The sequence below is a fragment of the Trachypithecus francoisi genome, unplaced genomic scaffold (assembly GCF_009764315.1).
Source record: "Trachypithecus francoisi isolate TF-2019V2 unplaced genomic scaffold, Tfra_2.0 Lachesis_group3, whole genome shotgun sequence".
NCBI lineage: Eukaryota > Metazoa > Chordata > Mammalia > Primates > Cercopithecidae > Trachypithecus > Trachypithecus francoisi.
The window spans coordinates 55150330-55178100 of record NW_022681468.1 but is presented as its reverse complement, the minus strand read 5'-3'; the positions used below and the strand labels follow the sequence as shown (position 1 = coordinate 55178100).

The 27771-nt window shown below is 39.9% G+C and overlaps 1 protein-coding gene across 1 annotated transcript in view; it reads right to left on the bottom strand.

The window, feature by feature from the left end:
- SOS2 (SOS Ras/Rho guanine nucleotide exchange factor 2) overlaps nt 1-27771 on the bottom strand; it is a 115762-nt gene that overhangs the window by 68093 nt on the left and 19898 nt on the right. Inside the window, 4 exon segments of the mRNA XM_033188088.1 lie at nt 942-1145; nt 13588-13752; nt 14829-14960; nt 20357-20482. Coding sequence (XP_033043979.1) covers nt 942-1145; nt 13588-13752; nt 14829-14960; nt 20357-20482 — 627 coding nt within the window.

Below are 27771 nucleotides of genomic sequence, written 5' to 3'. Positions count from 1 at the left end.
TACCCAGGCTGGTCTCAAATTCTTGGCCTCAAGCAATCCTCCTGCCTCAGGTTCCCAAAACAGCTGGGATTACAGGCACGAGCCACTGCACCTGGCCAAGACTAATTATTTTTAAAGTGTGGGCCAAACACACAGACATGGAAAAATAAATCATGTGATAAAGAAAGAAAAAAACCTTTTTTGTTTGTTAAACATGGCATTCTGCATAAACTTTTATTTTTAAAAGTTCCACTGTTAAAACTTTATTTTTTTTAACCCCATATATTCTGAGCTTCAAACTAAAACTTTAAACTACTGCCTTAAGGTACTTACCTAAAGACAGAAAAATGCAGAGGTCTTTCTCTCCTAGACCATACATCTTTTTCACCAACTCCAAATGAATGACTTTAAATATCAGATACCGCATAGAGGAAAATGATTTCACCCCAGTATAAATATCTTTCTAATTTTGTGCCTAATTTTCATTGTCACTGTACCTATTATATAACAATTCACATGTTTATAAAGCCCACAAATACATAAAAGTATATTTTATGTACTCATAAAGTAATTAAAATTACTATTTATGGGCTGGGTGCAGTGGCTCATGCCTGTAATCCCAGCACTTTGGGAGGCCAAGGCAGGTGGATCACTTGAGGTCAGCAGTTTGAGACCAACCTGGCCAACATGGAGAAACACCATCTCTACTAAAAATATAAAAAAATTAGCCGGGTGTGGTGGTGCATGCCTCTAATCCCAGCTACTTAGGAAGCTAAGGCAGAAATCACTTGAACCCAGGAGGTGGAGGCTGCAGTGGCGCGAGCTGAGATCACGCCACTGCACTCCAGCCTGGGTGACAGAACAAGACTCTGTCTCAAAAAAAAAAAAAAAAAGTGACTATTTATGATTTTAAGCTGGTTTTTTGGGGGTACACAGAATTTCAAACCCAAAAAGGTACTTACAGAAGGTTTAAACAGCTTTCTATCAGAAAGAAAGGCTTCTCGAAACACTTTTATGATCATATTTAATTCCCGTAGATACTGTCTTTCTTCTGCGATTTCAGTTCTGACAAGATCATAGTAGTTTAATTCACCGGAAGAACTAGGTTCATCTTCACAGAGAGAAACCAAACCTATATCATCCTGATCAAACATGTCCATCAAAACCTGAGAAACAGAAATCAATAATGTTGATTTGTTTTATTTTCCTTATTTTATAAAAACTGCCTCAAAGTACTTGAAATCTATACATTATTAAACAGGGCAGGGAGCTGTAACCTCAGCTCCCTGGGATTTTGGGAGGTCGAGGCAGGAGGATCACTTGAGGTCAGGAGTTCCAGGCCAGCCTAGCCGACATGGTGAAACCCTGTCTCGACCAAAAATACAAAAAATTAGCCAAGCGTCATGGTGGGCGCTTTAATCCCAGCTACTTGGGAGGCTGAGGCAGGAGGACTGCTTGAGCCTGGGAGGTCAAGGCTGCAGTGAGTCATGATCACGCCACTGCACTCCAGTCTGGGCGAGACTCCATCTCACACACACACACACCACACACACACACACACACACAAACATTATTAAACAATAAGAGTTGTGTGTATTATAAGTAAATTTATATGAGAAAACCTAGAATAAAAGGAAAACTGAAGGTGGGAAATGTTCAAATAAAATCAAATATGGCAAAATAAATATTTCTGGAGACATGAACTAATGGCAAAATATGTACTAATACATATGCATATGTATGTGTATATATGTGTGCTATAATACACACACACACACACACAATAGCAAAAAAAAAAAAAAAAAAAAAAAAAAGCCTGTTTTTGGGGAACAATAATCTGAGCCAAAAATCCCAGTTCAGCCACTACTTGACTATGATTATGAACACATTTATTCTTTTGAAAGTCATATTCCTTATGTGTAAAATGTAACTGATAAGAATAATTCACTGCGGTAATGTATATAAAATGCATACTACTATGTCTAGCAAATAGTAGGTATTCAACATAGTAGTTCCTTGCCATAGTGTAAGGATGATAGTATATATTTAAGCAGGGTTAAAAGGAGAAAAGTGAAATGCTACTGTGGTAGAGGCACACGATAGATCAGTGCGATGCATTTCTGATGCACATTTACTACAATGACCACTGCTATTATGTTCATTTGCTAAACCCAAACATCCCACAGATGCTTAAATTGTAGTAGCAACCACTTCTTTCAGAAATAGTAAAGATGGTACCACAGACTCAGGTCAATCAACAGGCAAGAACTAGCTGTAAATCAACAGAAACAGAAAGATGACTATACTTTTTTGTGTGTGTGTGTGAGACAGAGTCTCTGTCACCCAGGCTGGAGTGCAGTGGTGTGATCTCGGCTCACTGCAACCTCTGCCTCCCAAGTTCAAGCGATTCTCCTGCCTCAGCCTCCTGAGTAGCTGGGATTACTGGTGCACGCCACCATGCCTGGCTAATTTTTTTTTCTATTTTTAATAGAGACAGGGCTTCTTGGCCAGGCTGTCTTGAACTCCTGACTTCAAGTGATCCACCCGCCTCAGCCTCCCAAAGTGCTAGGATTACAGGTGTGAGCCACCGTGCCTGGCTGTGACTATACATTTAAAAATTAATAATAGTTTTTTTTAAAAAAATGATTAGACCTAGTTAATTATATATTTAAAACTGAGTGAAAAGTACTCAGAGAGTTCAGCTAAAAGGTATACCCTGAAAAGGAAACTTCAAAGTAAAAAAACTTCAAAGGGATGAGAGGAAATTCTGACAACACAATAACAGATATTCATTCGTTCATTCTGAAAAACATCTACTGATCACCATAAACTGTATCACATGTTGGTAAAATACGCTAATAAAGTAAACATGAACTCTGCCCTCCTAATCTTTTTGAATCTAACTCAGAAATATCTTATAAGCATCTTTTAAATCTGGTCAGCTCTCTCCATCTTACTGCAGGCTTTAGATTACTCTACTAAACAATCACCATCTCTTACAAGGATATACAAGTTTCATAATTTGATCTGCCTGCCACAAGTCTTCCCAACCCCAGTTTTAAAATCATGTTACTAAAAATAACTGATACATTAAAATGATACTGGATTTCATTGCCTTCTACATAAAATCCTAACTTCTTTAGGATAAAGGCCATTCATAATTTAACTCCCACCCACCTTCCTAATCTCATGTTCTGTGACACTCTCAAATCCCTCCCTTCCCCAATGCTTACTTCATGCAATCCACCTTCCTGTCATTGAAGACCATCATCCCCACTTCCCAGCCACTTTTAACTTTAAAGAAACCAGTCAGGCTACACAGGGAATTTGGTGATGAAATCCGATTTCAAACAGACATGCAAAATAAAGGAAGGCATGAGACATAAAAACACACAGAAGAGCTACCACCCTCTTCTCTTCCCCACCAGAGACCCTTTTAGAGTAGGCCATACTTGCTAGCTATAACTTCTTGCTCCCATTCACTTAGCAAGCCCATTACTATATTAAAACTGCTCTCACTATTGATCTAGTGTCAAATCTAATGGTGTGTTTTAGTCTTCCTACTTGTTTTCTCTAGTTTTTGACACAGCTGACCATTCTCTAATTCTTAAAACTCTTAACTCTCAGGGTGAGGCATGGTGGCTCATGCTTACAATCTCAGCACTTTGGGAGGCCGAGGCAGGAGGATCACTTGAGGCCAGGCATTCAAGACCAGCCTGGCCAATACAGCAAGATCCTGCCTTTACCAAAAGTAAAAAAAAAATAATAACCAGGCATGGTGGTAGACACCTGCGGTCCTAGCTACTCTGAAGGCTGAAGTGAATCACTTGAGCCCAGGAATTCGAAGCTGCAGTGAGCTAAGACCGTACCACCACATTCCAGCCTGAGTAACAGAATGAGATCCTATCTCTAAATAAGAAAAAACACATACAAAACCCCCCCAAACAATTTTTCTCTTCTTGGCTTCTGATACACCATTCTGTCAGTGGGGCCTCCTTCTCTATGACTTACCTTCTCTACCACCCATTCCACGTTTCCATTCTTAAAACTCTTTTGGTCACATAATACCAAAGTTCCTGAATTTAAATGCTACAGGGGTCAGGCAAGTAACATTATAATATACAAGAAGCAGTGGGAATTATGGCAAACCGGAAGGTGCACGCACCTAAAGAGGAAGTGTGCCGCTCAGTGCCAGATTTTCTGTTAGGCATTCTGATTTTCTTTTTTCATGAAAAGTCTGGGATTTACATTTTTATGTAAAACTTTTACATCTGTAAATATAAATAGATGGCAAATAATTCAAAAATTTAAATAACAAACCTGGAGACCCTATTCACTAGAAGGTCACCAGTCTGAAACGTCTGCTACACTGACAGAATGGTATATCATTCCTCAGAGTGAGCTCATTCCCTTAAATGATTTCCAATTACTGTCTAGATGATAATGACTCCTAAGTGTTTATCTGTAGCCTCAGCATGTCTCCGGATCCTAGACAAATGTTACCTAAGGCTCGCTAGATATCTCTGCCTGTCTTAAAAAACCTGTATGTGTACACTCTCAGAATCACTAATTAAACAGCGTCACCTACTTGGTCTTCATAACTGGAAAACTTGTGCATCACCTTAGACTTACCGCTTTTCCAACTTCTCTCCTGTATCCATACAGTTCCCAAATCCTGTTGACTCTAACTAAGAAATATCCCTTATATCTGGTCAGTTCCCTCTATTTCCCTCTGTCTAGAATGTCTTCTCTTACTTCCCCTCCCCTCCCAACTCTCATTTATTCACCTAACCAATCTCTACCCATTTTTCCACCACTTAGCTCAAATATAATTTTTTTGGATAGCTTTTCCAAACTCTCCCTGACTCCCTACCAGAATCTCTTCCACTAGCATTAGCCCTTGATTAGCAACTTTCTATCTTTCCTGTAGAAGCACCTAATGTATAAAGTCATCCCTTGGTGTCTGTAGGGGATTGGTTCCAGTACCCACCCCATAGCCCCACAATCCTCAGATACTCGAGTTCCTTATATAAAATCACATACTATTTGCATATAACCTACACACATCCTCTTGTCTACTTAAATCATCTCTAGATTACTTGTAATATCTAATACAATGCCTACATGTCACTTCATTCACATAGATTAAATGTAGCACTCAGCTCATAGCAAATTCAAGTTTTGCTTTTTTTGGAATTTTGTGGAATTTCTTTTTCCTGAGTATTTTTTATCTGTGGCTGGTTGAATCCATGGATACAGAACTCATGAATACAGAGGGCCAACTGTATTAAAATTTCTGTTCTGTCTTTTCCCCTACTAAATAGTAACCATCTAAAGATAAAACACAGTGCTTTCGTCTTAAAATCCAAAGCACCTGACATACAATGAATACACAAAAGATAACTGTTTAAAGAGCATACATGTACTATATGTATTTATAAACTATTAGACATGTAAAGCATTTTTTGGTCATGTTTATAGCATGAACAATAAAGTAGAGTCAGGCTAGATGCAGTGGTTCACATCTGCAATCCCAATACTTTGGGAAGTTGAAGTGGGAGCACTGGTTGAGCCCAGGAGTTCAAGACCAGCCTGGGTAACAAAGAGAGACCCAGCCTCTACAAAAAAATTTTAAACATAGCCAGGCATGGTGTTGGTTCAAGCCTGTGGTCCCAGCTACAAAGGAAGCTAAGGCAGGAGGATCACTTGAGCCCTGGAGGTTGAGGCTGCAGTGAGCCATGTTCACACCACTGCACTCCAGCTTAGGTGAGTCCTTGTCACCAAAAAAAAAAAAAAAAAAAAAAGAGAGAGAGCGAGCGAGAGCTAGCTCTTGAAACAGATAGAGTAATACTACCATGAAAGAGAAAATATATTCATACCCCACTCCTGGTAGCTTCAGATTTTTCTGGTCAGGCATGGGTGGCTCACGCCTCTAATCCCAGAACTTTAGAGGCCAAGGTGGATGGATCACCTGAGGTCAGGAGTTTGAGACCAGCCTGCCCAACATGGCGAAACCCTGTCTCTACTAAAAGTACAAAAAATTAGCCGAGCATGGTGGCATGCACCTGTAATCCCAGCTACTCAGGAGGCTGAGGTGGGAGAATCACTTGAACACGGGAGGCAGAGGTTGCAGTGGGCAGAGATTGTACACTACACTCCAGCCTGGGCAACAGAGCAAGACTCTGTCTTAAAAAAAAAAAAAAAAAAAAAGGCCAGGCGTGGCTCATGCCTGTAATCCCAGCACTTTGGGAGGCCAAGGCAGGCAGATCACTTGAGGTCAGGAGTTCGAGAGCAGCCTGGCCAACACAGCAAAACTCTGTCTTTATTAAAAATACAAAAATTATGGCCGGGCACGGTGGCTCAAGCCTGTAATCCCAGCACTTTGGGAGGCCGAGACGGGCGGATCACGAGGTCAGGAGATCGAGACCATCCTGGCTAACACAGTGAAACCCCGTCTCTACTAAAAAATACAAAAAACTAGCCGGGCGAGATGGCGGGCGCCTGTAGTCCCAGCTACTCAGGAGGCTGAGGCAGGAGAATGGCGTAAACCCGGGAGGCAGAGCTTGCAGTGAGCTGAGATCCGGCCACTGCACTCCAGCCTGGGCGACAGAGCGAGACTCCGTCTCAAAAAAAAAAATACAAAAATTAGCTAGGCATGGTGGCAGATGCCTGTAATCCCAGCTACTCAGGAGACTGAGATAGGAGAATTGCTTGAACCCAGGAGGCAGAGGTTGCAGTGAGCCAAGATCACTCCATTATACTCCAGCCTGGTCGAGAGAGCGAAGAGTTTGTTTCAGAAAAAAAAAAGGATAATTCAATAGGTTAAAAAGAAAATACAGAACTCAACTGCTAGTACATCTAGATCTGGTGAGCTAAGCTTCTTCAGAGCAGCTTTGTGACCTCTTATTCTCTCTCTCTCTCTCTCTCTTTTTTTTTTTTTTGTCCTCTATTGCCCAATGGCACAATAATAGCTCAGTACAGCCTCAATTTCTCAGGCTCAAGCAATCCTCCCACCTCAGCCTTCCAAGTAGCTGGATGCACCACCATGCCCAGCTAATATATTTTTTTATTTTTAGTAGAGATAAGGTCTTGCTATATTCTCCAGGGTGTCTCACCTTTCTTTCTTTGTTTCTTTTTCTAAATTTTTTTGTAGAGATGAAGTCTTGCTATGCTGCCCAGGCTGGTCTCAAACTCCTGGGCTCAATATATCCTCCTGCCTCAGCCTCCTAAAGTGCTGGGATTACAAGCGTGAAGCACTGTGCCTGGCCTTTACCTTTCCTACACATCAATTTCCTTCTTAAGCATTTATATGTTCAACTTTTCCAGTTTAAATACTATTTTCCTTAATAATGACATATATACTAGAACTTAAATTCTATGGTTCTTTCCTATGATTATCTAATTCTCAGCAATCTTTGATATGCTAGAATACCTCATATAGTCAAATGTTGCTTTTATTTTTAAATGTAAAGAAATAGGGTTTGTTCTCAAGTTCTCTGTCTGGCAAATTAAAGATACCCCTAGAAACCATGTATTCAAATAATTTATTAAACAGATGGTTTGTGAGCTCTTGAACTAGTGATCTCTAGAAATCAGTTTGGATATACTAAGATCACATCATGTCATACAATCTTATTACTTACGGTTACATAACCAGACCCACAAATCAAGTCATCTGGAATTTTTTTTTTTTTTTTTTTTTTTTTTGAGACATAGTTTCACTTTGTTACCCAGGCTAGAGAGCAGTGGCACTCAGCTCACTGCAACCTCCGCCTCCCAGGTTCAAGCAATTCTTGTGCCTCAGCCTCCTGAGTAGCTGGGATTACAGGCAACCGCCACCACGTCTGGCTGATTTTTTGTATTATAGTAGAGATGGGGTTTCACCATGCTGCCCAGGCTGGTCTCGAATTCCTGAGCTCAGACAATCTGCCAGTCTTGGTCTCCCAAAGTGCTAGGATTACAGGCGTGAGCCACCATGCCCAGCCAAGTCATCTGGATTTTAGCTAAGCATATGACAGTCTCTTGTGACAAGTAGGGGATCATGACAGGAATGTCTGAAACAAGGACCAGCAAACTACCAGCCAAATCCAGCCCACAGACTGTTTTTGTAAATAAAGTTTTGCTGGAACACAGCCCACGCTAATTCATTTATGGCTGCTTTCATGCTACAAGGGCAGAGATGAGTAGATGCAAGAAAAGACGTATGGTGCACAAAGCCTAAAATGTTTATCCCCTGGGCCTTTATAGGTAAAGTTTGTTGACCCATGAATTAAACAAAATGTGAAATAATAGCTAATAAAAGGTAATAATGAAGAAAAGTGGTAACTTTTAACCTAGAAGAATGCCACTAATAACATATGCTAGAAATCTCACTTCTTATATAATCCTTTTCTATATATATAGAATATATATATATTTCTATATACATATATATTTTTTAAGATAGAGTATTGGCTGGATGTGGGGGCTTACACTTGTAATCCCAGCATTTTGGGAGGCTGCAGTAGGTGGATCACCTGAGGTCAGAAGTTCGAGACCGGCCTGTCCAACATGGTAAAATCCCATCTCTACTAAAAATACAAAAATATTAGCCAGGCATGGTGGCAGGCACCTGTTATCCCAGCTACTTGAGAGGCTGAGGCAGGAGAATCGTTTGAAACTGGGAGGCGGAGGTTGCAGTGAGCCAAGATCGTGCCACTGCACTCCATCCTTGGCGACAGAGCAAGACTCTGTCTCAACAAAAAATAAATAAATAAAATAAAATGGAGTCTCGCTCTGTCACCCAGGCTGGAGTGCAGTGGCGCGATCTCGGCTCACTGCAACTTCCGCCTCCCAGATTCAAAGGCACCTGGCCTTTTCAACATTTTTACTAAATAATTTTAATTCAAGATTTATCAAATTTGTACACATTACAAAAACCTGGGTAGAGTACCTAAAATGCTGAATGAAAATTCAATTTTTAAAATGTCTACATATGCTGGAACATAGCCTCAATAACAGTATGAAATTTTCTAGGGATAAATTCACGTTCATTCTTACAATAACAACAAAAAATCAACAGCACAAGTTGGAGAAATCCAAGACATAACAAAATGGTACTTCATGTGGAACAGTCCTCGGGAGTTTAGAAATCTGCAGACTCAATAAGTACACAGAGTAACATGGTGCCAAAATATTAATGCTGAAATTATTAAAGAATAGCATATAGAATAAAGGATACGTAAGCGCATTTCAATATACTCTGTTGGTCAGACCAAATCTGGACTATTGTCTTCAGTTTTAGAAATCAGTCTAAAAGCAATATAACAAGGGGATCTGAAAATCCTGCCACATGATTTTTTAAAACTCTCAAAAGGTGAAGATTTAGGATACAGAAAAATGCTTCAAATAAAGGAATGACTTATTCAAAAAAATAGTTTATGGCCTGGTGCAGTGGCCCACATCTGTAATCCCAGTGTCTTGGGAGGTTGAGGCAAGAAAATCACTTGAAGCCAGGAGTTCCAGACAGGCCTGGGCAACATAGCAAGACCCTATTCCTACAAAAATTTAGAAATTAGCTGGGCATGGTGGCAGGTGCCTATAGCTCTAGCTACTTGTGAGGCTGAGGCAGGAGGATTGCCTGAGCCCAGGGGTTTGAAGCTGCAGTGAGCCTGGGTGACAGAGGGAGACTCAAGCTCTCAAAAACAAATAAGCTGGGTGTGGTGGCTCACGCCTGTAATCCCAGGACTTTGGGAGGCCGAGGCGGGCAGATCACGAGGTCAGAAGTTCGAGACCAGCCTGACCAACATAGTGAAACCCTGTCTACTAAAAACACAAAAATTAGCCAGGCGTGGTGGCGGGCACCTGTACTCCCAGCTACCTGGGGGGCTGAGGCAGGAGAATTGCTTGAACCTGGGGGGCAGAGGTTGCAGTGGGCTGAGATCACGCCACTGCACTCCAACCTGGGCAAGAGAGCGAGACTCCATCTCAAAAAAGAAAAACAAAAAACAAACAAACAAAAAACAAACAAACAACAAAAAATGCACATGTGTTTTCACTTACATGTGGAATCTAGAACAAACTCATAGAAGCAGAATAGAATGTGGTTACCAGAGGCTGCAGGGTAGGGGGACAAAACCTCAATTAGGAGGAATCGGGTCTTTTATGTAAGATTTATCACACAGTATGGTGAATATAGTAAATAATAATGTATTTACATTTCAAAATTGCAAAAAGTAAATTTTTTTGTCATTTCAATTTTCAAAAGAAAGTTTTGTGGGTACATAGTAAGTGTATATATTTATGGGGTAAATGCAAGCATATAATGCATACATCAGAATAAAACGGAGTCTCCATCACCTCAAGCATTTATCCTTTCTTTGTGCTACAAACAATCCAATTATACTCTTTTAATTGTTGTAAAATATACAATAAATTATCGGTGACTGTAGTCACCCTGTTGAGATATCAAATACTAGATCTCATTCATTCTAACAATATTTTTGTACCCATTAACCATCCCCATTTCTCCCACTCCATCTACCCTTCCTAGCCTTATAACCATCATTCTACTAGCTAAGAGTAAATTTCAAATGTTCTCACCACAAAAAATAAGTATTTGAATAAACGTTAATTAACTTGATTTAATTATTCTACATTGTCTTCGTAATCATAACCTTACCTTGTACTCCATAAATATATACAACTATAATTTGTCAATTTATAATTTAATAAATTAATAAATAGGAAGGAGAAAAGAAAAGAAAGTGCTCAAATAATGACAGGAACAGAAAAACCAAGCTAGGGCTCCTAATAACCAAATCTGGAACAACTGAAACTTTTTTTTTTTGAGACAGAGTGCAGTGGCGTGATCTAGGCTTCATGTAGCCTCAATCTCCCGAGCTCCAGTGATTCTCCCACCTCATCCTCCCAAATAGCTGGGACTATAGTTAGAAGCACACGCCTGGCTAATTTTTTTTATTTGTAGAGACATGTTGCCCAGGCTGGTCTCAAACTCCTGAGCTCAAGCGATCCACCTGTCTCAGCCTCCCAAAGTGCTGGGATTATAGGCATGAGCCATGGTGCCTGGCCTGCAACATCTGAATAATGAAATAACAGATTACGACCCATTGAATAAAATAATAATTCATTAGTCCATATGAAGATAAACAAATTTGAGTGTGATGAAGAATAAGATACACAGTTTCAAAATACTCCACAAAACGTTCATTTATTAATTACAAAAGGGAAAAGAGTAACTTCACAGATGAGAAGCCTGGCAGATAACTCTCTAATCAAGTAATCAGTCAACATCACTACCACTAATGAGACACAACGAAATCATGTGCCTGTGTGCCATCTGAGAAAATGCAATGAGAACACAGCACAATTTCTATGATATTCCTGCCGAAGAAGACCATTACCTGATTCTAACCAATAGAAAACAACAGAGAAAACCTAAATTGAGGGATGTTCTACACAATAACTGACCTGTAGCCCTCAAAAGTGTAAAGGTTATAAAACTTAAGGGAGGAGAGTTGATTCTAATGTCTCTCTCCCCAACCATGGGATTACACTGCAGTGGTCCCTGTGCCTATTGCCATGGCCTCCCTTGAATAAAGTCAACTTTACTATCTTTTTTTTTTCTGAAACAGTGTCTTGCTTTGTCGCCCAGGCTGGAGTGCAGTGGCCCAATCTCAACTCACTGCAAACTCTGCCTCCTGGGTTCAAATGATTCTCGTGACTCAGCTTCCTGAGTAAGTATGATTACAGGCATGTGCCACCATGCCCAGCAACTTTTTTTGTATTTTTAGTAGAGACGGGGTTTTGTCACATTGACTAGGCTGGTTTGAACTCAACCTTAAGTGACCTGCCTGCCTCAGCCTCCCAAAGTGCTGGGATTACAGGTGTGATCCACCATGCCTGGCCTGCTTTGCCATGTTTAAAAAAAAAAAAAAAAAAAAGTTAAGGGAAGAATGAGGAATTATTCCAGGCTGAAGAGGATAAAAATACATGACACATAAACAATATATGCTTCTGGAATGAATGATTTTGGTAAAAAGATCATTAGGATATGTGACAAGACTTGAATGATGTTTGAAAGTTAGATGGTATAATGTATCAAATGTATTCATTTTCTGGATTTTGACTGTCAGTCATACTGTGGTAATGTAGCAGAATGTTCTTGTTTATAGGACACACTATGTTGGCAACTTACTCTCATATGGTTCAAGTGGCAAGGGTGTACTTTTTGTTATACTTTCAACTTTTCTATAAGTCTAAGATATTTTCAAAGTTAAAAAAAAAAAGTAGCCATAATTTTAGAAGTCAAAATAGAGATAACAAGGAACTGCTACCACGATGTAAGTGAAAAGTCATTTTTGAAATTATGGAATCGTACAATGGGTCTCAGTCATTATAAATGCACATCAGAATTACCTGGAATGCTTTCAAAGAACACTGAGGTTTGGAGATCCAATCCAAGCCAATTAAATCTCTGGGGGTGATATGCAGGCATCAGCATTCTTTAAAAGCTTTCTATTAATTCTGATGCGCAGTCAAGGGTGAGAACCACCGACATGTGCTAGGTCCTGGAGGTTGTTCACCCTGAGAGAGCTTCATTTAGGCATTTTCTTTGTAGTCTTTCTGGCCTCACCCATGCTAGAGTTCATTCCACTGTACCCTGGACTTAATAGTATAATAGTTTTAATCATGTTGTTCTGTAATTATCTGTTTATTTTTATTTTGCAGTAAAATAAATACCTTCTAATACAAGGACTGCAATCTTATTCAGTGTTATAGCTTCAGTGGGTGCAGTGACTCATGCGTATAATCCTAACACTTTGGGAGGCCGAGGCAGGCACTTGAACTCAGGAGTTCAAGACCAGCCTGGGCAACATGGTGAAACCCTATCTCTCCAAAAAAACACAAAAACAGCTGGACATGGTGATGCATGCCTGTGGTCCTAACTACTCAAGAGGCTGAGACAGGAGGATCGCTTGAGCCAGGGACGCAAAGGTTGCAGTGAGCTGAGATTGTGCCACTGTACTCCAGCCTGGGTGACAAAGTGAGACCTTGTCTCAAATAAATAAATAAACAGGAATAAAAATAAGAAGGTGAGAAAAGGAGTACAGAATAATATGAAAGACTCAATTTCTTCCCGCAAGTAGCTTATAGCCAGGAAAGAAGACAGATATAAAAACAAAAAAATGATCAGAGGGGAGTAACTTCAGCATTGCAGCCTAATTTTCTCTCTCCCTGTGCCTCACTAAGCTAAGCTGTGAAACCAAAGTAGGGTCTTCAAAATTACTTACACTTAAAGTACCTGAGTAGAACTCTATATATTCTCTTTCTGAAAATATAAAACTCAAACTACTTAAATTGGTTTGAGGCCTTGGATGTTTTTTTCTTGTAAGTAAAAGATTCTTGACCAAAAAAAGAGATCCCCACATCCTGCCATATGCTTAAAAACCTGGAAATATCATGGTTACTCTGTAAAGGCAGGATTTTTCTCTCTTCCAGTACCAGCAAGTATAAAAATTACTTATCTAATAATGTATACAAAAAGATTGAGGCAGAAATGAGTATAGTTGCTATTCAAGTTAAGTTTAAATACCTTGTAACACTTACCTTATCCGCACACATTGACACTTTAATGTCCTGCTGAGATATTTCATAATGCCGGATATTAAAAACATAATTACCAGCCAATTTTAAAATATCAGCTGAGATATATTCTAGTACAGCCACAATATATAGGGACACATGGTAGTCCACTTTGTACCCTAACACTTCCTGTGAAAAGAATAAATAATTTAATTGCAAAATGTAGCACTGTCAAGTATTAAACACTTAAAAAATTCCTAATTAACATCCTTGCTTATAAAAAAATTTTCTATTAACTACATGTCTAAATGTAGTTTATAAAATAAATCTCTGGTCCCTGAATTGGGGGCTTTTTTTCTTTTAAGAGACATCTAATCTAACAACTCTGCCTTTTATCAAACAACAACAGATCTTAATCTTGGGTTGCACTCCACTAAAAGCCTCCTAATACATTAATCAAAACTCATCTGACAAATATCAAAATATCTGCTATCTTCAAGGACCCTGTTTTAAAACCAGTATCCCCTAATTACAGTAGTTTCCACTGAGGGGAGGAGAGGAAGTGTGTGTGCGTGTGTGGTGGGGGAGTGCGCAGGGGGGCGGGGTGCTTGAATTTGCTACAAAACTCTTAAAATCCATATACATCAAGCATATTTTGCCCTATGCACTAATATGCATCTAGTAGGCAAATTAGGTCCTAGCCCACTTTTCCAGTATATAAAAAATTATCTGTAATAACACAAATTAATTTTAAAAACAGTTCTGCTCTGAACTCACAGTAGCTTCTGACATTATGCACTTTCTTAATCAACAAATGGCTGAGAATCATGGCCTACTACATAGGAATCAGTCAGAGTAGCAGTCATTGGAAGATGCCACAATGGGCCAGGCATGATGGCTCATGACTCTTATCCTACCACTTTGGGAGGCCAAAGTAGGTGGATCACTTGAACCCAGGAGTTTGAGACCAGCCTTGGCAACACAGCAAGACCCTGTCTCTATTAAAAAAAAAAAAAAAAAGATGCCACAAAAAAATACTGATGCATTATCACTATTAATAATTTTAATATTGTTTGAAAAGCAAATTTCACCAGTGTAATTATTTTGTATACATATTTATATGACACGTATGTACAAGTATACACATGCAAGCACACATATACACACTAACACAGACCATGCTACATTAATGCTTTATAAATATAGAAATAAAATATTATTTGTTATAAAGAACAACCCCCAACCAATGTTTAATCTTTTGTTACCTTCAACGAAGGATGGATTTTGTCCACAGGCAGTAAAAGAGGATTTCTTCGTTTTCGTTTTTCTATAGCAGATTGTGCATCAGCAATGGCCCATTTATCAATTGGGTGAGGAAAGGTCTTCTGAACTCGCTCCTGCTCAATCATAGCAGAACCATTGTAGTATTAATAAAAGTGTATGTAAATAGGAAATTCATACACAATTCAACTTGATCACTATTCTTAATGCTAACAGATAATAGTGACATAATACATTCTGATTCCTGTAATAAATAAATTTTTTGGTTTAAAAAAGGTCAGGCCAGGCACAGTGGCTCATGCCTGTAATCCCAACACTTTGGGAGGCTGAGGCAGGTGGGTCACTTGAGCTCAGGAGTTTGAGACCAGCCAGGCAACATGATGAAACCCCATCTCTATTAAAAATGACAAAAATTAGTCTGGCATGGTGGTGCATGCCTGTAGTCCCAGCTACTTGGGAAGCTGAGGTGGGAGGATCGCTTGAACCCAGGAGGTGGAGATTGCAGCGAGCCGAGATCATGCGACTATACTCCAGCCTGGGTGAGAGGGAGACCCCCAACTGAAAAAGAAAAAAAAAAAGGTCAACAGGACTATCGAAATTTTTCCACATAATTTTCATGGATAAAACAAAAAGGCAAAATTCAAAAAGAAAGCTTTAAACATAATTAAGGTGAACTGGAAAAATGAAAAAACAATACATAGGATATATAAGAAAGATTAAGAAAACATGAAATAGTGTATTAGTGATTTTAAATTAGGTTTCTAGAGTTAAAACTATTTACCTGGCAGAGCAAAAATTGTTCATTCATTTTTAATCATTAGTATACAGCCACTCTCCTTTTGCTAATCTTAGAGCTTCAAATAAAAGAGATCATGTATCTCTTGGAAGATGAAGTGGGTTAGAGAGCTCAGAATGGCTTATGAAAATACATACCTTGACAAAAACAATCCTAGCCTTTATGGTTCATCTTTTTTGGAGACAGGGTCTTACTTTTTCTCACTTCTAGCTGAAGTGCAAGTGCAGGGGCGGCTCAGCTCACTGCAACCTCCACCTCCCAGGCTCCAACGATCCTCCCACCTCAGCAACCCGAGTAGCTGGGACTACAAGCATATACCACTACTCTTGGCTAATTTTTCTATTTTTTGTAGAGACAGAGTTTTGCCATGTTGCCCAGGCTGGTCTCAAATTCCTGGGCTCAAGTGATTGTGTCTGCCTCAACTTTCCAAAGTGCTGGGAATACAGGTGTGAGCCACTGCACCTAGGCAGTTCATCTAATTTTAATTTAATTAGTGAGTCACTGGTATGAAAAAGAACTACGGAGATCTGAATTAAACTCTAATTTAGCAGGGTTTCCTATATTTACAATTATAGTCTCAGATTTTAGCAAATTTAGCTATTGAAAAGTATGCTTTCAGTGTATTTATTTCATGTTCAAAACTAGTAGCAGAGGCTGGGCATGGTGGCCCATGACTCTAAGTCTCAGCACTTTGGGAGGTCGAGGTGGGAGGATCCCTTGAGGCCAGGAGTATGAAACCAGCCTGTGCAAGTAGGGAGACCCTGTCTCTACAAAAAAAATTTTAAAATTAGCCAGGCATGGTTGCATGCACTGAGGCAGGAGAACTGCTTGATCCCAGGAGTTCAAGGCTACAGTGAGCTATGATCCTGTCACTACACCCTAGTCTGAGTGATAGAGCAAGACCCTGTCTCTTAAAACAAAACACAAGAAAACTCAAACAACTGGCAGCAGAGAACGGGGGAAAAATGCTTTAATTCCAAGAATCCTGGAAAATCTTAATAGCTCAATTGCTACAAATTAAGATTTCCCTTTACACTGAAATTTGTTATAGCTGGGCACGGTGGCTAACACCTGTAATCCCAGCACTTTGGAAGGCTAAGGAGGGAGGATCACTGAAGGCCAGGAGTTCAAGACCAGCCTGGGCAACACGGCAAGGCCCAGTCTTTACAAAAACAAAAATAAAAATTAGCTGGGCGCAGTGACACGTGCCTGTAGTCCCAGCTACTGGGGAGGCTGAGGCAGGAGGATCACTTGGACCCAGGAGTTCAAGGCTACAGTGAGCTATGATCATGCCACTTCACAAAAAGAAAGAAAGTTGTTGCTTACAGAAAAAATTTTCCAAAAAAAAAAAAAAAAAAGGAAATGTAAACAGTATAGTATAAAAGTAATTTTTGAAAATACAAAAATTAGCCTGGGGTACACACTTGTAGTCCCAGCTACTTGGGAGGCTGAGGCAGGAGAATTGCCTGAACCTGGGTGGCTGAGGTGGCAATGAGCCAAGATCACACCACTGTACTCCAACCCGGGTGACAGAGTCGGACTCCATCTCAAAAAATAAAAACAAAAATAATTTTTGATAGCTGTACTGTTAGACATTTGTTTTGTTTTTAGCAGGAGAAAAAGAATACAAATTATATTAATTTTATGTGCACAGGGTGCTTTTATACAAAAGAAGTAAAACTCTCCCTAACAGATATTGCTAAAAATCCAAAAATACTTCCATGTAACCAAGGCAAAACAAGTATTTTAGCACTAATTTAAACACAGTTTTTCAGAGAGATATGTATATATACACATACATACATATACATTTTTTTAAATCAATGAGCAAACGTCCTCAAAATTTACACTAATCTTTTACTGAGGTAACACTTACATGCAGTACAATACACAGATCTTAAAATGTACAATTTGTTGAGTTTTAGAAATGCTTATGTCTGTGTAACCATTATCTCAACTGACACAGAGAACATTTTTTTTTTTTCATTTTCTTTGAGACTGTCTCACTCTGTCACCCAGGCTAGAGTACAGTGGCACCAAGATCTCGGCTCACTGCAGCCTCCAACTCCTGGGTTTGAGTGATTCTTGTGCCTCAGCCTCCGGAGTAGCTGGGACTACAGGTGTGCACCACCATATGGGCTAATTTTTGTAATACTGGTAGAGATGGGGTTTCACCATGTTAGCCAGGCTGGTCTCGAACTCCTGACTTCAAGTTATCCACCCACCTTAGCCTCCCAAAGTGCTGGGATTACAGGCATGAACCACCATGCCTGGTCTCATTGAGAACATTTTTATAATCCTGATCTCCAACCCTCACAAGCAACTACCATTCTGATTTCTACCTCAATTGGCTTTAGCTGTTTCTAAATTTCATATACAGATGAAATTATACATATGTACTCATTTGGGTCTGGCTTTTTTGCTCTATATAATGTTTATGAAGGGCAGCTATATTATTGCTCATAACGATAGTTCATTTTTAAAATTTTACTACTGACTAGTATCCCATTTTATGAATCTGCCACATTTATTTATCCATTTTCTTGTTGACAGAAATTTGACTTGTTTCCAACTCTTGGTTATTATGAATTAAACCACTTTAGCACTCATATATGGGTCTCTTTGTGAATATATTTTCATTCTCTAGGGTCAAATAGGAACAGAACTACTGGGTCATATGCTAGAAATATATTTAACTTATAAGAAACTGACAGTTGGCCAGGCGCGGTGGCTCAAGCCTGTAATTCCAGCACTTTGGGAGGCAGAGGCGGGCGGATCACAAGGTCAGGAGATCGAGACCATCCTGGCTAACACAGTGAAACCCCATCTCTACTAAAAAATACAAAAAAACTAGCTGGGCAAGGTGGCGGGTGCCTGTAGTCCCAGCTACTCGGGAGGCTGAGGCAGGAGAATGGCGTAAAAAAAACCCGGGAGGCGGAGCTTGCAGTGAGCTGAGATCCGACCACTGCACTCCAGCCTGGGCGACAGAGCGAGACTCCGTCTCAAAAAAAAAAAAAAAAAGAAACGGACAGTTTTCCAAAATGATTATACCATTTCATATTCCCACTAGCAATGTTTAAGAGTTATAGTTAGGCTGGGTGCAGTGGCTCACGCCTGTAATTCCAGGACTTTGGGAGGCCAAGGCAGGTGGATCACGAGGTCAGGAGATCAAGACCATGGTGAAACCCTGTCTCTACTAAAAATACAAAAAAATTAGCTGGGCACGGTGGCAGGCGCCTGTAGTCCTAGCTACTAGGGAGGCTGAGGGGGGAGAACGGCATGAACCCGGCAGGTGGAGCTTGCAGTGAGCCGAGATCACGCCACTGCACTCCAGCCTGGGCGACAGAGCTGAGGCTGGGGTCAATGGTTCACACCTGTAATTCCAGCACTTTGGGAGGCCACGGTGGGAGGATCACTTGAGCCCAGGAGTTTGAGGCCGGCGTACGCAACATAGGGAAACTCATCTCTACAAAAATATTTAAAAGTAGCTGGGCACGGTGGCCCACACCTGTAATCCCAGCCACTCAGAAGGCTGAGAAGGGAGGATCACCTAAGCCCAGGAGGTTGGGGCTGCAGTGAGCTGTGATGTAATTGTGCCACTGTACTCCAGCATGGGTGACAGAGCGAGATCCTGTCTCAAAAAAAAAGAAAAAGAAAAAAGGAAAGAAAAGGAAGAAAAGAAAAGAAAGAGCTAACTGCTCTACATTCTCAACAACATTTGGTGTAATCAGTCTTTAATTTTATCCTTTTTAGTGGGTGGGAAACAGTATCTCATCGTGGTTTTAATTTCTATTTCCCTGATCACTTACGAGCTTCAACACCTTTTCATGTGCTTACTGAATATTAGTACATCTTCTTTTACATGTTTCTGTTTAAGACTTTTGCCCCTTTAGGGGAGAAAAGTGTCTTTTTCATTATTGATTTGCAGTAGTTTTTAATATAGGCTGGATTCAAGCTCTACGTTTTCCACTAGTCTATGACTACATCTTTTTAATTTATCATCTATTTTCTTCTTTGTTTTGTTTTTTTGAGACAGAGTTTCCCTCTCTCACCCTAGCTAGAGTGCAGTAGTATGATCATGGCTCACTGCAGCCTTGATTTACTGGGCTCAAGCAATCCTCTGCCTCAGCCTCCGAGTAGCTGGAACTACGGACACATGCCATTAGGCCTGGCTAATTGTTAAACTTTCTGTAGAGACGGGGTCTCCCTATATTGCCCAGGCTGGTATCAAACTCCTGAGCTCAAGCAATTCTCCCGTCTCAGTCACTCAAAGTACTGGGATTACAGGCGTGAGCCACAGCACCTGGCCTTATTATTAAATATAAAGTACTATGTTTTGAATCCTCTCTAAAAAACATGTGCCTAACCCCAGATTATGAAGATATTTTCCAGAATTTTCTTCTAGAAACCTTGTAGTTTAGCTGTTGTCTAAGGCCATGATCCATTTTGAATTAATTTTTGTCTACGGCATGAGATAGGTTTCAAGGTTTTTTCCCCTCATAAATGTACCCAGTTGTTCTAAGACTTTTTTTTTCTGAAAAATTTGCCTTTCCTCAATGAACTGCCTTGATGTTTTTGTCAAAAACAAACTGACCATATATCTCATACATAATTTCAATGGTTTTAGTTTCCACAATAATTTAGAATGATATAGATACAAAAATTAATTCATACAAGTGGTTGAATGGCTTCTTGAAATGACAAAATAATTTTTACCTCTACATCTTGAACAGTCCTTGGCTGGGCCATGCATAATTTATTAAGCAGCTGAAAAATCAGCTCTTCAATATAATAGAGAGACTCTTCATTAGCTGAGAGAGTGGGATGCACTTGTTCCTGAACCTTTAAAAAAAGTTATCAGTTAAAGTAATGGCAAAATAATATAAATTGAACAAAAGTCAAAGAGAATCTTATACATAATTAATATTTTACTATAATGGTTACTCAAAACAGACATAAAACACAAAATGAAGAAAAAAACTATTTGTTGGTCTCTGTAAACTTTTCTTAACCCACAGAGCAGTGGTTCTTAAATATTTTTGGACCCTTTGAAAAATCTATGGAAAGTCATTGAACCCTCTCTTCTCTATCACCAAAAAGCATATACACATAAACTACTCGATACAATTTCAGAGGAATTGTGGATACCTTGAAGTCAACAAACCTACTTGAAGTCCATGCAGGTCATGAATTCCAGTAATAAAGGTACCTCTGAAAAACCATACTCCTTTACAAATTATAGAGGTGCTCTGTGAAATACGCGCTACTCAGCTTTCACAAGAGCATTGCCACCACCAGCTATGCTGAGCCCCCTACCGTTTTTTCTTTTCCTTTTTTTTTCTTTTCTTTTTATTACGCAGCTGCATCCTTCTAGGAATGAGCTGTTTTTGTTTCTAAATTTTTGTCCTAAAAAATAATCCTGTCTGACTGGATATAAGAAATATGGTAAATAGTAATACCTAGCATACAGTAGGTGTCCTATAAATATTTGTTGAAATAAATAATTAAAAAGTATTGCTTTCTTTTTTCTTTTTTTGAGATGGGGTCTCACTCTGTCACCCAGGCTCACTGCAGACCTGGGCTCAAGTGACCTTCCCACCTCAGCCTCCCAAGTAGCTGGCACTACAGGTGTGTGCCACCATAACCTGGCTAATTTTTAAAACGTTTTGTAGAGATGAAGTCTCACCATGTTGGCCAGACTGGTCTTGAACTCCTGGGCTCAAGTGATCCTCCCACCTCAGCCTCCCACAGTACTGGGATTATATGCATGAGCCACCACACCCAGCCTGTTTTAAATTTTTATGCCATGAAATCAGAAGCATATCAGAAGCACTAACACAAAAATAGATAACTTGAATAGCCTCATAGTTAAGCAAAAGTAATTTAAAACCCTCCCCACAAAGAACACAGCATTGAAGTTAACCATTTCATTTGAAGTCTCAAAATTTACCATAGAATTCTTCCTAACATCAGATCACATGCCCACCACTAAACCGACCATTGCCAAAAAATGATTAGCCTATGATTTAGACTTTGCCATTTCCTAAGGGATCCATGTCTGAACAAAATGAGAGTTTAAAAAAATTAGCATAGACACAGTGGCTAACGCCTGTAATCCCAGCACATTGGGAGGCTGAGGCAGACAGATCACCTGAGGTCAGGAGTTTGAGACCAGCCTGGCCAACATGGTGAAACCAAAAATACAAAACTAGCTGGGTGTGGTGGCGTGTGCCTGTAATCCCAGTTACTCAGGAGGCTAAGGCAGGAGAATTGCTTGAACATGGGAGGCAGAGGTTGCAGTGAGCAGAGATCGCACCAGTGCACTCCAGCCTCGGTGACTCCATCTCAAAAAAAAATAGCATAAAATTGTGCATTATAGCCTCATATTTTATAAGTCTATAGGATTTATAGTAAAATCCCTTCTTTCATTCCTAATATTAGTTTTTGTGTGTTCGTTCTTTTCTTGATCAGCATCTCAGAGGTTTATCAATGTTATTAATCTTTAAAAGAACCAACTCTTGGCCGGGCGCGGTGGCTCAAGCCTGTAATCCCAGCACTTTGGGAGGCCGAGACAGGTGGCTATCACGAGGTCAGGAGATCGAGACCATCCTGGCTAACACGGTGAAACCCCATCTCTACTAAAAAAAATACAAAAAACTAGCCAGGTGAGGTGGCGGGCGCCTGTAGTCCCAGCTACTCGGGAGGCTGAGTCAGGAGAATGGCGTAAACCCGGGAGGCAGAGCTTGCAGTGAGCTGAGATCCGGCCACTGCACTCCAGCCTGGGCGACAGAGCGAGACTCCGTCTCAAAAAAAAAAAAAGAACCAACTCTTGGCTTTTATGATCCTATTTTATGTTTGCTTTACATTTCATTTATTTTTGCTTCATCTTCATTATTTCTTCTGCTTCTTAGGTTCTTTTGCCAACTTCTTGAGATGGACACTGCTCATTTTTGTCAACCTTTCTTTTCTAATATGTATGTTTTCTCTAAAACTACTTTTGTAAAAGCCCACATATTTTCATATGGAATATTTTCGTAATCATCCAGTTCAAAATACAGTCATCCTTCAGTATCTGTGGGAAAGTACTTCCAGGACACCTGTGGATACCCAAATCCATGGATGCCCAAGTCCTTTATATATAATGGTGTAACTTTTGTATACAACCTACACACATCCTCCCATATACTTTAAATCATCTCTAGGTTACTTATAACACCTAATACAATGGTCTGGGTGTGGTGGCTCACACCTGTAATCCCAGCACTTTGTGAGGCCAAGGTGGGTAGATCATGAGGTCAGGAGATCAAGACCATCGTGACTAACTCGGTGAAACCCTGTCTCTACTAAAAATACAAAAACAAAATTAGTTGGGCGTGGTGGTAGGCACCTGTAGTCCCAGCTACTTGGGAGGCTGAGGCAGGAGAATGGCGTGAACCCGGGAGGTGGAGCTGGTAGTGAGCTGAGATCGTGCCACCGCACTCCAGCCTGGGTGACAAAGCGAAACTCCGTCTCAACAAGAAAAAACAAAAACAAAAAACACCTAATACAATGTAAATGCTATGTAATAGTGATTATATTGTATTGTTTAGGGAATAATGACAAAAGAAAAGTCTGTATGTGTTCAGTACAAATGCAACCATCCATTATTTTCCCAAATATTGTTGATCTGAGGTTGGCTGAATCTATAGATTAAGAACCCAAGGATAAGAATGGTGGACTATAGTTTCTAATTTCCATTATGGTTTCTTCTTTCACCTTAAGAATCTAGAAGCAAATATTTTTAAAGGTTTTTAAAATTGATTTCTATAATAATCACATGTGGTCAGAAAACATACTTTCTTTTTCATTTTTATTTACTTATTTAATTTTTTTGAGACAGAGTCTCATTCTGCCACCCACATTGGAATGCAGTAGCGCAATCATGGCTCACTGTAGCCTTGACCTCAAGCTGGTCTTGAACTTGTGAGCTGAAGCTATCCATCCACCTCTGCTTCCAAAATGTTGGAATTATAGGCATAAGCCACAATGCCTGGCCAGAAAACAAATTTTCTATGATTTCAATCTTTTGAAAATTTGTTGAGACTTGCATTATAGCCCATCATTTGGGTCTACCTGGCTTCACTGACAAATTCATCAAACATAAAGGAAGCAATACAACAATCTTAAGTGAAAATTTAAAATTTTTTTTTTAAAAAAAGATAAACTCTCCAATTTATTTTGGGACTAGCCTTTATATAAAAACTCAAAAAGAAAGATGAAAATTATAGGCCATTTTCAGCTGGGCAGTGGTTCATGCCTGTAATCCCAGCACTTTGGGAGGCCAAGGTCAGAGGATCGCTGGAGGCCAGGAGTTCCAGACCAGCCTGAGCAACATAGCAAGACCCCATCTCTCCAAAATAAAAAATTAGTTGGGCATGGTGGCATGTGCCTGTAGTCCCAGCTACTCAGGAGGCTAAGGCAAGAGGATTACTTGAACCCAGAAGGTCAAGGCTACAGTGAACCATGATGGTGGCACTGCGCTCCAGCCTGGGGGAATGAGCAAGACCTCATCTCTAAAAGAAAAGAAAATTATAGGCCATTTTCACTTATGAATCCAGAAAAACAAAAAAGCCTAAGTATCACCTAACCAAATTCCATAATGTATACAAATAAGATTATACTATCACAGCTGGGCATGGTGGCTCACACCTGCAATCCCAGTACTTTGGGAGGCTGGAAGTGGGTGGATCATCTGAGGTCAGGAGTTTGAGACCAGCTTGGACAACATGGTGAAACCCCATCTCTACTAAAAATATAAAAATCAGCTAGGTTGGTGGCGCAGGCCTGTAATCCTAGCTACTTGGGTGGCTAAGGCAGGAGAACTGCTTGAACCCAGTAGACAGATGCTGCCATGAGCCGAGATCACTGCACTCCAGCCTAGCTGACTGAGTGAGACTCCATCTCAAAAAAAAAGAGAGAAAAAGAAAAAGAAAAATATGACCATCCCAATATATATGTAGAAAAGTCATTTGAAAAAAATTCAACACTCATTCATGATAAAATCTCTTTGTGGGCCCAGCACGGTGGCTCACACCTATAATCCCAGCACTTTTGAGGCCGAGGCAGGTGGATCACTTGAGGTCAGGAGTTCAAGGCCAGTCTGGCCAACACGGTGAAACCCCGTCTCTACCAAAACTACAAAAAATTAGCCAGACGTGGTAGCAGACGCGTGTAGTCCCAGCTACTCAGGAGGCCGAGGCAGGAGAATCACTTGAACCCGGGAGGCGGAGGTTGCAGTGAGCCGAGATCACGTGCCATTGCACTCCAGCCTGGGTGAGAGTGAGACTGTCTCAAACAAACAAACAAATAATCTCTTTGTAAACTTCTTTCATTTGATAAAGGATATATACTAAAAAGCCACAATAGGCCAGGTGTGGTGGCTCACACCTGTAATCCTAGCACTTTGGGTGGCTGAGACGGGGAGATCACAAGGTCAGAGTTCGAGACCACCTGGCCAATGTGGTGAAACCCCGTCTCTACTACAAATACAAAAATTAGACGGTGTGGTGGCAGATGCTTGTAGTCCCAGCTACTCAGGAGGCTGAGGCACGAGAATCGCTTGAACCGGGAAGCGGAGGCTGCAGTGAGCTGAGATCACGCCACTGCACTCCAGCCTGAGTGACAGAGCAAGATTCCATCCCAAAAAAAAAAAAAAAAAAAAAGAGCTAATATAAAATCATAGTTAATGGTAAGACAAGACACTGACACCTTTCCTTTTGAGATCAAGAAAAAGGATATTTTCTATTAATCATTTCTATTCCACATTGTATTTGGAGGTCCTGGCTAGTGCAGTAAACCAAGAAAAAGAAAATTTAAGAATTGGTAAAGAAGAAACAAATTTGCAGATCATCTGACTGCCCATTGTGATGGTTAATTTTGGCGTGCCCATATAACTGGTTACACACTATTTCTGGGTATGTCTGTCAGGGTGTTTCTGGAGGAAATTAACATTTGAGTTGGTAGACTGAGAAAAGCAGACTACCATCCCCAATGTGGCCTTATCCACTTGACTGAAGGCCTGAATAGAACAAAAGGCTAAGAAAGAATTCTTTCTCTCTGCCTAACTGTATTTGAGCTGGGACATCAGTCTTCTGCCTTCAGACTCAGACTGGAATTTATACCATCAGCTCTTCTGGTTCTCAGGCCTTCAGACTAGGACAAGAATTATACTATTGGCTTTTCTGGGTCTGCAACTTGACAAATGCAGATCTTGGACTTCTCAGCCACTATAATCTCAAGAGCCAATTTCCTCTGTGTGTGTGTGTGTGTGTGTGTGTGTGTGGTGTGTGTGTGTGTATTTTCTATTGCTTCTGTGTCTCTGAAGAATCTATGCACCCATGGAGGACAAAATAACACACCCATGCAGGACAAAAATATTGTACAGATAAATTATCTGAATTCATAAAAAATAAACTTTTCTATGTACCAGCAACAAAGCTAGCAAACAAAATTTTTAGGCCAGGTGCAGTGGCTCACTCCCGTAATCCCAGCACTTTGGGAAGCTGAGGTGGGAGGATCACTTGCGCCCAGGAGTTCAAGGCCAGTCTAGGCAACATGGTGAAACCCCACCTCTACAAAAAATTAGCCAGACATTGTGGCACACACCTGTAGTCCCAGCTACAAGGGAGGCTGATGTGGGAGGATCACCTGAGCCTGGGAAGTCAAGGCTGCAGTGAGCCATGATTATGCTACTGCACTCCAGCTTGGGTGAGAGTGAGACCTTGTTTCAAAAAAAAAAAAAAAAAAAATTAAATAGCATTTACAATAGAATTTAAAATACTGTGTACCTTGAGTACATGATAAGGTACACATGATCCCTAGGGAGAAAACTAGACTTTAAGAAAAATAAAAGAGCTAAATAAATGAAAGATGATACCATGTTGGTGAACTGTCAGAGTTAATATTAAAGTTGTATACCTCTGAGTTCTCTCAAAATTGAACCATGCAGTTATAAAACCACAATCAAAACCAAGCAGGTTGTTTTGCTAAAAATGTCAAGATAATTTCAACATGTACATAAAAGTGCAAAAGGCTGAGAAAATCAGTCATATATTCTTTTTTTTTTATTGACAAGAAAGTCATACGTTTATAAGAAAGTACAAGGATTTGCTCCAATGGTTGTCAGGATTTATTACAAAGTTATAGTAATGAAGAATGTGACAATAGCATAAGGAGAGAGAAAGAAATCAATGGGACATAACAGAGTCCACAAACAAGCCCACATATATATAGACCCTTATTTCCAAAGATGGCACTGTGGAGTATGAGGTGGGGCACAGAGTTGTGGGAAGGCAGGGAAGTGTATGAATAGTGTTGAACCATCGCAGAAAAATAAAATCAACGACTACTACTTCATCCTTTAACCAAAAATCAATCCTAGCTGCATGTTAGGCCTAACAAATAAATATACTCAATAAAGCTCTGACAGTGTAAAACTAGGTAATATCTTCATGATTTCAGGATTGAAAAGGATTTCTTATATAGGACACAAAAAATTACTAGCTATGAAGGAAAGAACTGATAAACTTTATATTAAACTTTAAAATTTAGGTTTATCAAAAGACATCTTTAAGAAGGTAAAAAGGCAAGTTACGGAGTTGGAGAAGATATATGTGGTACATACAACAAAAGGCTTATGTCCAGAATATATAGAGAACTCCTAGAAGTTCAGTAAGAAAAAAATGATAAAAATCCCAAGAGAAAAAAATGGGCAAAAAGCCCTTAAACTAGCACTTCACAAAAGAAGAAATTCAAATAGCCCATATATATATTTAAAAGTGCTCTAGCTCTTAATTAGAAAAATGCAAATTAAACCACCATGAAAACTATCCGCTCACCAGGCAGCAATACTAAAAATTCTGATAATACCAAATGTTGGTAACTATGTGGAGCAATGGGAACTATCACACACTGCTACTAGAATGTAAAATGGTTCAACCACTTTCAAACACTTTGCCATTAAAGTACTAAAGTTCAAGATATGTATACTCTATGACTGAGCAATTCCACTATAGGATATATATATTCAGGATAGATTTACATATATTTCTTTAGAGCTATACAGTCCAATATAATAGACACTAGCCTCATGT